We start from the raw sequence: 12,830 nt of genomic DNA, 5'->3' as shown, positions 1-12,830 counted from the left end.
TATTTCCCTCTATTTTACCAAACCTCAATGCAATAATTACTTTAAAAAAATCTTTGTGGAACAAATAAGATGAGCAACAAGTGAAGTTTTTTTGGAAGGGACAAAGGATAGCAACTTTACTACTCACTCATCTAAGGTTGTGTTTGGTTGGTGGGATATGCCTGGATGGGAGATGGTCGTCCAGACTTTTGATGCGTTTGGTTCGGGTAACCATGCCTGCCAATATATCCAACTTCACGCATGGCTGCTCTCGGCCAGCCGACCGATCGACCGGATTGCCCACCATGTGCCTATCGCCTCAAGCTACTAGGGCCGTTCGGATACAAGTTAACTTAACCAGATTCTATCGTTTTTCGCACGCACGCTTCCCAAACCGCTAAAACGACTTATTGTTTACGAAAATTTTCTATAAAAAAGTTATTTTAAAAAATCATATTAATCTATTTTTATAATTAATAACTAATTAATTATGTACTAATCAATTACTTTTTTTTATGCTGGTAACTTATCTTATCACCCTTAACAGGCGGACCCGGCCTAGGACCCCACCATTGCCCACCCCGGCCGCGCGTGGTGACGCACCGGCTTGCGCAACATGGACGGAGAATTCTCGGGACGATGCGTGCCCGGCTGGTGTGATTGTGGATGTGCCCTGTGGTGCTGCTGCTTTCAAACATGTTAGCACGTACCGACGGATAGGCACTCCGGAGCCACAGAACATGACACATTTCATTGTTTTTCTTCGGGTGCATGCAGTTTGCATCCAATATGCCATATCCATCGCCCATTTGCTTATTTTTGAATCGTATAGCCGGGTGCCCCCCCTCCCACCCCACACACACACTCCACCCTAGGCCCAGGATGATTTGGAGTTCAACATGATTACCTTTTGGTGGCATATACAAATAAAAGATAATTTATAAATAAAACTTCTATATACATATTTTAGTGATCTAAAAGTTAATACTGAAAAATAAAATTTGGTGAAAAAGCCTCAAAACCAACTCTAAATTTAAGTTTAAAAACTCAAAATTTGATTTATAAGTATAAACGAAAAGATGTACGGGCTACCGTCTTGGTACAGGTTATCTCACGCTTACCATAGGAAACCGTAGGACTATTGTGAAAATTACAAGTTTCAAAAACTGAAAGCTTATCGCACGAAGTTACCGTGATGATAGTGAAGTAACCTGCCTGATAAGATAAATCACAGGTAACCACAATTGAGATTGCAATAATTAACCGTATGAGAATAAACGAAGTAACAGAAAAATAATTTATCTATTATTCACGGTTTTAAAGCACATGATCATAAAGAAAACTCTATAATCAACTCTCCAACGAGCCAACAAGCAAAAGTCGAGAGCCGAAAGGATCATGCGGAACGGATATGCATGCACGTGCAAAGAAAAACATTTATTCGGCGGCCATCCATCGATCAAGCGAGGAAATTAACTGCACAGGATCTCCCATTGGAGATTTTCGACCTGCTCCGTTGATTAATCAATCGGTCACTCTCTGTTCTTTTCGGACTCGCTGTATACCTTGCACCCCAGGCAATCCACGTTCAACCACAGATGCCCCAAACTCGCTCGGACATCTGGCTCCTGTACACTGTTTCACACAGAGCCGCCATTCAGGGCCGTTCGCACCTGACCAAGCCGAGTAAATTTTCAGTGTACGCTTTTCAAATTTAACTCTATTTTTTAAAAAAAATTATATAAAAGTTGTTAAAAAATCAGATTAACCTATTTTTTAAGTTTGCAAAAATTAATAATTAATTAATCATGTGTTACTAACTTTCCTTGCTTTATGTGCAGCTAACTAGACTAGTTGCTTAGTTAGCTTCGAACGCGCCCAGTACACATCAGCACAGACTGGTTTTGATTTGGACATGGTAGTGTTATTGTTGGGCCAACATACCTTGTGTCGTCACCTTGTCGTCGTGCTTATGATTATAAATTAAACTTAAATTAAAAATTGTTTAAAGGCTTTTTTCACCATAGTTTATTTTTCGGTCTTTGTTCGCTAAGAACATGTATATAATAATTTTATTCATAAATTATTTTTGTTTATGAATATATCATTTGATCATCCCAAAAAAAATAAACTATCACCCCCTACGTACTATCTTCTTTCCAAAGTAAAAACATTTATGCACGTTTGTCAAAACCTCCAAAGTCCAGAGATTCATGTTAAGATATACGTAGAAATATTTATATTTTGGAAAGGTAATACTATGCATCAGAGTCTTTTACACTTTACTTCCAGACTGCAACGGCGATAGATAAGGTGGGTATCAACATAGTATTACAAAAGCTACAAGCATTGTTCCAATTTGTTTGCGTGGGGCGGCCAGCTTAACAATTCAGCATTTCAGCCTTATACACGAATAGTTACAGACAAATACGACGAAACAGAGAACGCTGAAAACCTGACGCCTAAGCCGCTTCATGATGCCATATTAAGGAGTACAACGCCAGCACCTGAAAAGGGGGAAAAAACGATGAGATTCTTCGTTAATCAGTTTCAGAGAAGCACATCTCAAGTCGCTGTCAGATAAAATTGGCAACTAATCAGCTTTGTTTTGACAGATCTCCAAGAAATCGATCCTTTGAGACGTGTCCGTTTCGAATTGTCACGTTGCTTTAATTTATTTAGCAGTCGCTGTTTGATTTTTCTGCTCCCGCAATGCTTCCCATAATCCCATCACTGAGCCCTGATCCGTAGCTAAGCTTTCTTTCAGTGTGTACGCATTAAGACACAGCATGAGCTTGCTTGACTTCAGAAGGGCAAAGCAATCAAGTGTATCTTTCGACTTTCGCTGTGACCTTGTGAGCTTGATTTTTCTTTCTTCTCCTAAATAGCATCCACACAATGTCCTGTCAAAGTTAAAACATGTTTTCTCTATTGCAAAGTAAGCTACTATCGTCCACACAACATCTTTTCAAAATTAAAACATGTTTCCTCTATTGCAAAGTGAGTTAAATGAATGTTAACTTTTCTTTTAAAAAAAGGGAAACACATGTTGCATACTTTTGTTATGCACAAAAGCGGACAAGAAGTCTATATACCTTCCTACAATAACTCAGTTTATGGAGCTACACAAAACTGTGATCTTTTAAAACAATACAAAACAACACAATAGTAATGATTATATCCTGATAACAAGGAAATCACACACAGCTCTTTGCAATCCACTGTTAAAGCAAGGAATTCACACAAGTAAAAAAGAATGCATGTGTACAAGCCAAACCTGATGGCATCTAACCCAAACCTACAAATTACATATTACTGTTCTGTTCTAATCTGTTGTTCCTTTCACTAAAGTTCATACTAGTCAAATAAAGTGGCAGTAGTAGAAGGATGGTAGGTGGAACTAGTGAAAGAGCTTGATGTTCAAAGGACTTGTGGCCATTAGGAGAGCATGTCCTACAGAAATCTAGTTGAGCGGCAGCAATTAAATCTCACTCGCAGTAATCCTTATGAACCCCTAATTATAGTGGTTCATCTACATCATGATTTGTCATGGTAATGTTCAGGCTGCTAAGACGTTGTTGCCATTATTCTTCATCTCAATGATACCATCAACAGCTACTCGATCTGTAGCACACAAACTGACCCTCTAGTTGAGATCCAAAGCACGCCCCTTCAAGGCATCACCACAGAACCACACTAACTCTACCACACTTGACACTTCTGTTTCCAAGATGAATCTGCTACTGGTACCAACCGTCCTCTACAGCCGAGATAGCAAAGGTTTCTATTAGTCACTAGTCACTACATAAACTTAAGAAACAGTAATTGGTCTTCACTTGCAAACTACTATATGCAATCATCAGTTGCAATCCAGTGGGGCTACCACCAGCGCACCCAGCATGCTTGTCACTATTCCACTGTATGACCACCAGACCAAGCTGTAGTTAGAGTAGAAAGCCCACAAAAGACCAGAGGAAAGGGCCTTTGAGCGTTAATCAGCTCACTGTATAATGTTTGCTCATGAGAATTTCTGTAAACAGATTACCAGGTTTTCTGACTTTATCCTTCTAATAAGTAGGAAGGAACAAACTGTATTCAGGACAAAATACAAGCCTTTATTCCCATAGCATTTCGAACCTGTTCTTGGTCCTTTTGGTGATATAGTATTTTTGAGATCTTGAAAGCTAATTTTTTCTGTTTCCAGTGATATAATAATTGTGCCTCTGGACGTATATTTATATCTAGGGATGAAAACAGTCGGAACAATATCACTTCTACGGAAATGGTCTTGGTACGGTTGGGAATTTTCCATAGTGATGAATTTAACTAGTCAGTGGTCACTTCACAGAAACTAGAAAAAAAAAAGTTATATAGCTAGAAACAGGTCTCGGTACGGTCAGGAATTTGTGCTGCCACCATATTCACCCCTGTTATTACCACATTCTCTCATAAGGTACACAGAAAACTGGAGGCTAAATCCAGTATCCTGTTTGTGTATAAGGTACATGTACCCCAAGTGCCAAGGTCCCACGATGCCTCCTTTTTCATACTTGGCATGTCACTCAAGTATATCCATTTAATTTATCAAAGACATTACTGCACAGAAGCTATGCACAATCACCAGTAATAGCAGCTAAAACAACTAGATGCATGTGGTATAATTGTTTTAATTCATTTCATTCATCGGTTGGATTGTGGAAGTTTCATTGCTGGATCCAGTTATATGTACTAAAGTGCATATAGATAGAAAAAAAATGCAACACGCTAGCTACACTATGATTTGAATTTTTGAGAGGGGATATTCAGGGTAATAATCACTTGGAAATGTCTCAGTGATGTGAACAGATTCTACTATACAGTAATTATGCAGCACAGTTGATGTACAGCATTTTGTCTAAGTAATTTCAACTATGAGTATATTAAAATTCAGTTCAGCCATAAAGTACAAGTTCCATGACGCATGACGGACATTTGTAGAAACCGGACTAATTTACTATCATTTCTGGCAGACGAAAACTGTAATAAAGCAAGCCTATATTGTATTTCAGACGAAAAAACTCATACAGAGCTAACACTATGTTTTCATTTTAGTGAATTTCGAGCTCGAGAAAATTCAATTTTCTATTTAAGGTTCTCCTAGGTCCAAATGCTTGGGAAAATTACAACATAAAACCTACAATGTCGTGGGACTGTTCTTTTCAAGGCAAGGAAATATTTAAAAGTTACTTTTGAACAAATCTTGGAATCAGCTCTCTATATTCTTCAATTAAGTGGAGTGATTATCATCAACCGAAATTGTTTAGAAACAAATTATCCCGAACAATAAAGATGAAACAATTCAATACTACAAAACTAAGTAAACAATTCTATAAGATTATGTCCTTATATTACATCGCCACCACAATCAAGCAAGCAGAGAGTGAGAAAAGTTGAGATTAAAATCCCAAAGCTGTGGGTGCTAAGACTGGTGAGTACCTTGTACTAAGAGTCGGCCTTGGCGGGGCACTCGAGGCTAGCGTTGAAGTGGCGGGAGGGGAACTTGGCGGAGACGGAGCCGACCTCGAAGACGAGGTCGTCGCCGTCGGCGCGGATCCCGGTGATGGACCACCACCGGAAGAAGGCCCTGACGCGGATGCCGCTGAGGCCGGAGATACGGCGGTCGTCGAGGCGGCCCGTGAGGCGGTCGCTGAAGGAGGCGAGGTAGCTCCCCGCGGGGAGCACGATCCGGCAGCTGGAGACGAGGTCGACGGCGAAGTCCCCCGAGCCGGCGTCGAGGGTGTACCCGCGCACGTTGGCCGGCAGCAGGCCCCGCGGGAACCCGCGGACCCGGAGCTCGTCGTACGCGGTGACGCCGTCGGCGTCGGAGCGGGCGAGCGGGATCGCCGCCGACGCGAGGAGGAAGAGCACGGCGGCGGCGGCGAGGACCGCCGCGGCGGCGGTGGGCGGCGTCGCCATCGCCTCTGGTTCGTTGGGAGTTGAGATTGGGCGCACGCGGAATGGAGGAGGGTGACGTGGAGTGGTGGAAGAGTGTAGAGGCAGAGGCTGCCCGCACCGCGACAGTTATATCGTGGCCGGCGACAAGTCAAAGGCTTGATTTTCTCTTTAATTTAGTTTAATACTAGTAATCTTTTGCAGTGCCAAACAGGGGCCCGGCCCGGCCCGATTAGGCTTGATGAATGAGTGCCAACAAGGAAAAGGGGGTCCACCAAAGATCTCTCAACTTTTGGAGACGAGCTTGTATTTCGTCTTTTAACCGGAATACCAAAAATGTGTATCTCTAAACTCGTCAAATCTTTTTATAAAAGGTCCCTCGACAGTTTTGACTTAATTTTTTATTAGTTTTGCTGACTCGATGTCCAATGAATTTCACATGTCAGTTTTTTTAATTTTTTCAATCTCCTCTCTCTCTCATATTCCTCTCTCCTCGCGTCGAAGAAATTCTTCGTCACCGCCGTGTGGTCGCTGTATGGAAATTGCCTCGGTCCGCTCTCCGCGAAGAACTCGTCAACGAGCTCGTCGTACCCCATTTCATCGTCAATGCCACCACCGGCAAGCTCTCCGGCTTTCCTTCATTGCGTCACAAACCAAAGCACGCCTGCGACGGCGAGCACGAGAAGCAAAGCACGCCTGCGAAGGCGAGCATGAGAAGCAAAGCACGCTTGCGACGGCGAGCACGAGAAGCAAACAGCACAATCCTAATGGCGAGCACGAGAAGCAAACCACCACAGCTTTCCTCCATACGTCAAAAATGTAGTTCTGTATTGATACTTGGTGGTGCAGGTGATGGAGGAGCTGAAGCTGATGGCCTGATGAGGCGTCTGTGCCTGCCCATCTCGGTGCTCAACCTGCTGCCCTACGTCCAGAGCATGGTCACCGTGCTCTCCTAGGCCCTGGGGCGCGGCGAGCACGCCGGCGATGCGCTGGCCGTGGGGCTCACTAACGTGAGCGTCTACTCAATGCTGTCGGGCCTCGCGCTCGGCCTAGAGCCCGTCGTCGGCCAGGCGTTCGTATCCAGGAACCCGCTGGTGGCGCGGCGGGCGCTGCGCCGCACCGTGCTGCTCCTCCTCGCCGCATCGCTCCCCTTGCGTGGGGCGCACCATGCGTGTCACGGAGCAAGACACCGCCGTGGCGCGCGTCGCCGGAAGCTACTGCCGGTACGCGATCCCGAACCTCGCTGCCACCAACGTCCTCCCGGCGCGCGTCTACCTTTAGAGCAAGGGCGGACCGCTGCAAGTCGCCATTCGCCGCTGCCACGACCATCGCCGCCCCACGCCGCGAGCCACCTGCGCGGGCGATCGTATGCCGCCGCTGCCTCGACCATCGTCGCCGCTAGCCACCTGCGCGAGCCACCGCCCACCAGGACGCTGCCTCGGCCGTCGCCATCCCCGCCTCGTTCCGCCGCAAGTTGCCGCCGACTCTGCCTTTAGCCTGCGTCCGCGTGAGCCAGGAGTGAAGAGAAGAGAGAGGGATGAGAGCACGGGAGTGACGGGAGAGAATCGATGTAAAACTGCCCTATGTGGCAGCTCTGGTCCTCCCTTTACATTACCAGTAGGTAATTTGTCTAGTGCCTGTACCCTTTCTTTTGATAGAGGAGTCAGGCAAAAGAAATAAGTAAAAAGAAAAAAAAATAAAATATCATGACATGTGCGACCCACCGGACGCCACATCATCAAAACCAGTCAAAAAGTAAGTCAATACCGCCAAGGGACCTTTTTTGAATGGATTTTACAAGTTTAGAAGTATACATTTCTGTATTCCGGTTAAGGGACGAAAAATAAACTCGTCTATTAGTTGAGAGATCTCTGGTGGACTTTTTCCTGCCAATAAATAGTTTCCTTGTTGGGCCTAGGCAAGAATTCACTCTAGTTAAGTGCTGCAGTGTTTGGGGATGAAAAAAATCAAACAGTATAGTTGTAAATAAAAAAATAATTTATAAATAAAATTTTTATATATACATTCTTAGTGATTTAAAAGACAAGGGTGAAAAATAAGCTTTACTGAAAAACCTACAAAATAACTCCAAATTTAAGATTAAAAATTAAAATTTTGAGTTATAAGTATAAATAGAAACGAAAAGATATAGACGTTTCTTTTCAGAGTTGTTTGTTTGAGTAGGAAAAAGTTGTTATTATAGTAATAGATATAGATGCATCAAGAAAAAAAAACACAGAGTGCAACTGCCAAAAGAAACAAAACGCTTTTTCCCCTTAAGGACATTGAGAGAGAATAATTTCACACCACAATAGGTGTGAAATAAATCTCTCTGATCCCTTTAAATCCTCTTGTGATTGGGATTATCTGATCCCTTTAAATCCTCTTATGATTGGGATTAACCGAAGGCCTAAAGAATACATATTTCTGAATCATTTGATACAGTTGCCCTATGATTGCTTTAGACTTGAGCGTGCCAATCGCTGTTGCCCAGCCCAAGCCAACAGGAAATAGTTGCAATTAAAAGCATAGGAAGGTCCGACTGTGGATCGCTCTGAGCAGAGTTTTGAAGTCATCAGGTTCATGCCAATCAAACATGTAGCAGTAGCCAGCCTACTTCCACCCATACAGGAACAAAAACGAGTATGTTGAAAGTATTTCATTGTCTACTTCCTAACTCATCTGTGTTCAACTTATCCCAGCTAACAGCCAGAAGAACAAGTACCATTTCCTGGTACATATTTCAGCTTTTGGCCCACACAAAGACAAGATGTGAGAAAAAGGATTTCTAGACCCATCTTTTCTGTGTGCATACAACAGTAATATCTAATCTGAATTAGTTGACGAAAACAACTACTAAATACTAATTCATAAATAAACAATATGACAGCAATAATCTAATGTCAGTTTCGCAATGAACACTTCTTTTGAGAATGTCCAAGAAGATGACACCGGCCACATTGAACAATTCGTTTTGGCCGTTTCAAGCTTTCTATCTTAAGAATCTTCATTTTGGGACGACCAGGAGGCCTCCGGATCTTGGGCGGGCGAAGTACCACATATGCTTTGCTTCCTGCGCCTTGTGCAAAAGAAAACGGATGGTTCCATTGGCTTCTATCTGGAACTGGATAGATTGGCTGGGAGTAAGTTTCCCGATACTTCATTACACTGAAGCATTCATGTGCATACAAGCGAGGATCTTCACCACAGGAAAGTAGAGCAGCAACAGCATGTGCACATGGAATGCCATATATTTGCCAGCGACGGCACGAGCAGAACCTAGCTTGTGTATCCACAATGTTTGTTCTCTCAGTTGAGACTATTTCAAACTCCACCTTGTTTGCTCGAAGGACTTGATAACATCCTGAGTCAGCGATAGCTTCAGAAATGAGTTTCTCAGCTGATGGAACAAGAACTGAGTTGTATGACAGCGCCAAGTTTTGACGTTCAACAAACCAGCAGGTCAGTTGGTGCTTGATGTGCTCTACAGTTTGCACAATAGGAAACTCATGGCAATCCAGTGCCCAGTTATATAGCATCTCAGTTATAGCAAGACTAAAATGGCCATACCGGATACCCTCAAAGTAAGAAACTGCCCAGAGATTTGGTGGGAATCGTTGGAACCATGGCATGACATCTTGAACTTGCACCATATCATTTACCTTTGAATCAAATTCTGCTGTTGTTAGAGCATAAACAGCAGTCCAGAAAATGTTCAGAAGTTTAGGATTTTTGAACTCATCACGAAAATTCTCACTCACATATCGTAAGCAGAATCCATGAAAAGCAGTGGGGAAATTGACTTCAACAGCTTCAACCACTTGTGGTCGCCTTTCAGATAGTATCGTCAAAATAGGCATCTTATCTGTGTTAACTCCAAGCATCTTCCTCAGTTCTGAAAAAAACCACATCCAGTTTTCATCACTTTCAGCATCAACAATACCAAATGCTAGCGGGAACATCATGTGATCAGCATCAACAGCTGAAGCACATAACAATGTCCCAAGATACTTTCCCTTGAGGTCTGCCTTGTCGATTTCCAAAAGGGGTCTACAAGCATTTAAGAAACCATGAATAGATGCATGGAAAGAAACAAACAGCCGCTGGAAGCTATTGTCTGGTCCAGTCCCTTTGTATATTGCCACACTGCCAGGATTCGTCTGTACAATCTGCTCACAGTAGGCAGGAAGAAAGCGATATCCATCCTCAAGGGTACCATGAACAGCAGCCATGCTTCTCTCCTTCCCACGCCATGCCTGCATATAGGAAACGGCTACCCCATGCTGCTCTCGGATATCCTGCAATATCTCTTTTGGCTTATACTGCGGGTTATCTCTTAGTGTTGCCTCAACAGACCTAGCTACCCAACCAACAGTAGCCTGCTGATGATGCAAGTCACGCACACCGTCACAGGTGTGCTCCCCGTGCAACGTGCGGACAGTGAAATTCGGAACACCGTGGCACTTCGCCACATGCACACGCCACGGGCAGCCTTCCCTCGCGCACTTGGCGATGAACCGGCTCCGGTCAGATTTCACGACACGCAGCTCGAAATGCATGGCAATGGCCATGTCCTTGACGGCCCGGCGGCATGCGTGGACATCGGCGAACTCTTGCCCGATGGCAAGGCCTTGCTCCACCACGAGATTCTGCTCTAGCTCCTGCACCGGCTCTACGAGACTCTGCTCTAGCTCCGCCCCCAGCTCTGGATCAACTAAAACCTGGTCGTCTTCCATCAACCAGCAGCTCCACAAGACTACCAAGCTCACTTCTCGCGCCTCATAGAAATCCTGCTCGCAATTTGAGCACACGATCAACACACACAATCACCTAGTTACGCAATCAAAAAATGGCAATTCCAAAGTAGGGCATGTGGGTTTAACTCGAAACCCACATTTATCTACTTCCTATTTTCTTCTCAGAGAAATAAACGGCAATAAATTGGCATGAACCTACGTGGAGCATTAGGGCTCGCTCAACTGAACCCCCCAAAACTGCTACTACTACTGGTAGTGCAGTGCACCGCGGCATCCAACAAAAATTGAAGAGAACAAAATCAATCCACGGATCTCCAATCTACCGCTCGATGCCGAATCGAAGTGAGGGCTAGGGGAGAGAGAAATCAAATCAACACCTTCAACTCGACTTCGAGCCGGGATTGGGTGGGGGTGGACCCACCCGCGCCGCCCCTCGCCGGACGTGCGAGCGCGCGAGGGGAGGATGGATGCTGGTGGGGCAAGGGAAGGGCGGGCTTCCCTCGCCGTATCTCCTGCGGCACCCCGAGACCTGCAGGCGGCGGCGCGCGAGGAGACGGGACCGGAGGGGCCTCCGGTGCTCGCTCTCCGGCCGCTGCAGATCGGAAAGGCGGATGGAGGGAGGGGGTTGGGGGCGTTTTGGTCTTTCGCCGTTTCTCATCCTTTTTCAGTTTCAAACTAACTAAAATTCGGGACACCGTTTTAACGGGGGATTTAACTGTATTTAATATTGTCACTCATCGAACAATTCCTCTATTTCATATTATAAGATTTTTTGACATTCTCTAGATTTATATATATGCTAATGAATCTAGACACATATACAAAACATATACATTGATATAAAATAAATCTAAAAAAACAGAAAGTCTAATAATATAGAATTGTCGGCCTTCTACCCCAATCTCGTCAACTCCGTTGCTCCGGCAGCACATGTGAGTTCTCGCCTTCTCGGTGCCCCTAGCCCTAACTGTAGCCATTTCATTCTTATAGGTCATTGGTCGGTGCTCCTCTGGGTGCCTGGCAGGTGCGGTGCGGGTCGTCAGGAATTGGAGGGCCGAGCTGGCCATGTCAGACGGTAGTGACCCAGTTGGGGTAGGGGAACAACGAGGACGAGGTGTTAGGTACAGTGTCATATTTATAAAAATATTCTGTCTGCTAGATCAACTAGGGTACTGGTCATTTGAAAAGACATGCTAGAGCTTGCAAACTTAAGGCTAGTCGTAAGAACATGCATCAATATGTTCTACAGTATAACCCTGATGGCACTGTCCGTCATTAGGAGTATGATCCTGAAGTTGCTCGTACTGAAATGTGTGGACTAATTGCTCGTACCGAAATGTGTGGACTAATTGCACGTACTGATTTGCCACTTTGTTTTGCTGAATCTAGTGCTTTTGAGGATTATATTAGAATTGCACATAATTCTAAATTTATTCTTATTTCTAGGTAAACAACCACCAGAGATTTTGCTAAGCATTTCAATAGCCGTCGTAAGTTAAGGACTGCCATGGAGTTTTAGTCATCCATTTGATGATTAACAGTTCAGATCTTGCACTAGGTAAAAAAAGTGAAAAGTACTCTGTGTTACACTGAACAATGAACCGTTTTGTACCGTCCGATCTATGTTCAATGGTGAACGATGCAACTGCCTAAGCCATGCCTAAGCCACAGTTGCTTCTTCCTTAGGCCTTGTTCGGTTATTTCCCAAGAGGGAGTGATCAGAGAGGATTGAGGGGGAATAATTTCATATCATAATAAGTGTGGAGTAAATCTCTTTCTAATCCTCTTGAATTCTCCCGTGATAAGGGATTAACCGAACAAGGCCTTAGCGGGTGCGGCTAATCCGAATCCCACTCCTTTCTATTTCTTCCTTGTGTCCTCATAAATTGGTAATTTATTACTCTTGCTTTGTTCTATCATAGACATCAGCAAAATTAGAATCGATCATGTTTGAGACATTGTTGCGGGTCATCTACTCAATTATAGGTATATAAACAAATACTTTGATAACTAAACTTTACAAATAGCTTAGAACAAGTTGTCTAAGCAATACAAAAGAAAAGGCTCCTTTAGAAAACATATTTTCAAAGACGTGGAGCAAATAAACACAATAATGATCTAGTGAAATAGCTGAAACGAGCGGGGGCTAAGAGATGTATTATT

The 12,830-nt window shown here is 44.0% G+C and overlaps 2 protein-coding genes across 2 annotated transcripts; both read right to left on the bottom strand.

Moving 5' to 3' along the window:
- Window positions 1-2,189: 2,189 nt before the first annotated feature.
- LOC102722356 lies at window positions 2,190-6,018 on the bottom strand. The gene is made up of 2 exons (XM_006646000.2): window positions 5,455-6,018; window positions 2,190-2,486 (listed from the first exon to the last, which is right to left on the bottom strand). The coding sequence occupies exon 1, from the start codon at window positions 5,932-5,934 to the stop codon at window positions 5,461-5,463; it is 474 nt and encodes a 157-aa protein (XP_006646063.2). The 5' UTR covers window positions 5,935-6,018; the 3' UTR covers window positions 2,190-2,486; window positions 5,455-5,460.
- A 3,486-nt stretch (window positions 6,019-9,504) lies between these two features.
- LOC102722073 lies at window positions 9,505-11,334 on the bottom strand. Its single transcript, XM_040519856.1, has 3 exons — window positions 11,045-11,334; window positions 9,672-10,700; window positions 9,505-9,589 (listed from the first exon to the last, which is right to left on the bottom strand). Exons 2-3 carry the CDS (start codon window positions 10,644-10,646, stop codon window positions 9,569-9,571), a joined length of 996 nt encoding a protein of 331 aa, XP_040375790.1. The 5' UTR covers window positions 10,647-10,700; window positions 11,045-11,334; the 3' UTR covers window positions 9,505-9,568.
- Window positions 11,335-12,830: the final 1,496 nt, after the last annotated feature.

This window comes from Oryza brachyantha, chromosome 1 (genome assembly GCF_000231095.2).
Source record: "Oryza brachyantha chromosome 1, ObraRS2, whole genome shotgun sequence".
NCBI lineage: Eukaryota > Viridiplantae > Streptophyta > Magnoliopsida > Poales > Poaceae > Oryza > Oryza brachyantha.
The sequence above is the reverse complement of the archived record's forward strand: the minus strand, read 5'-3'. Positions and strand labels throughout refer to the sequence as shown.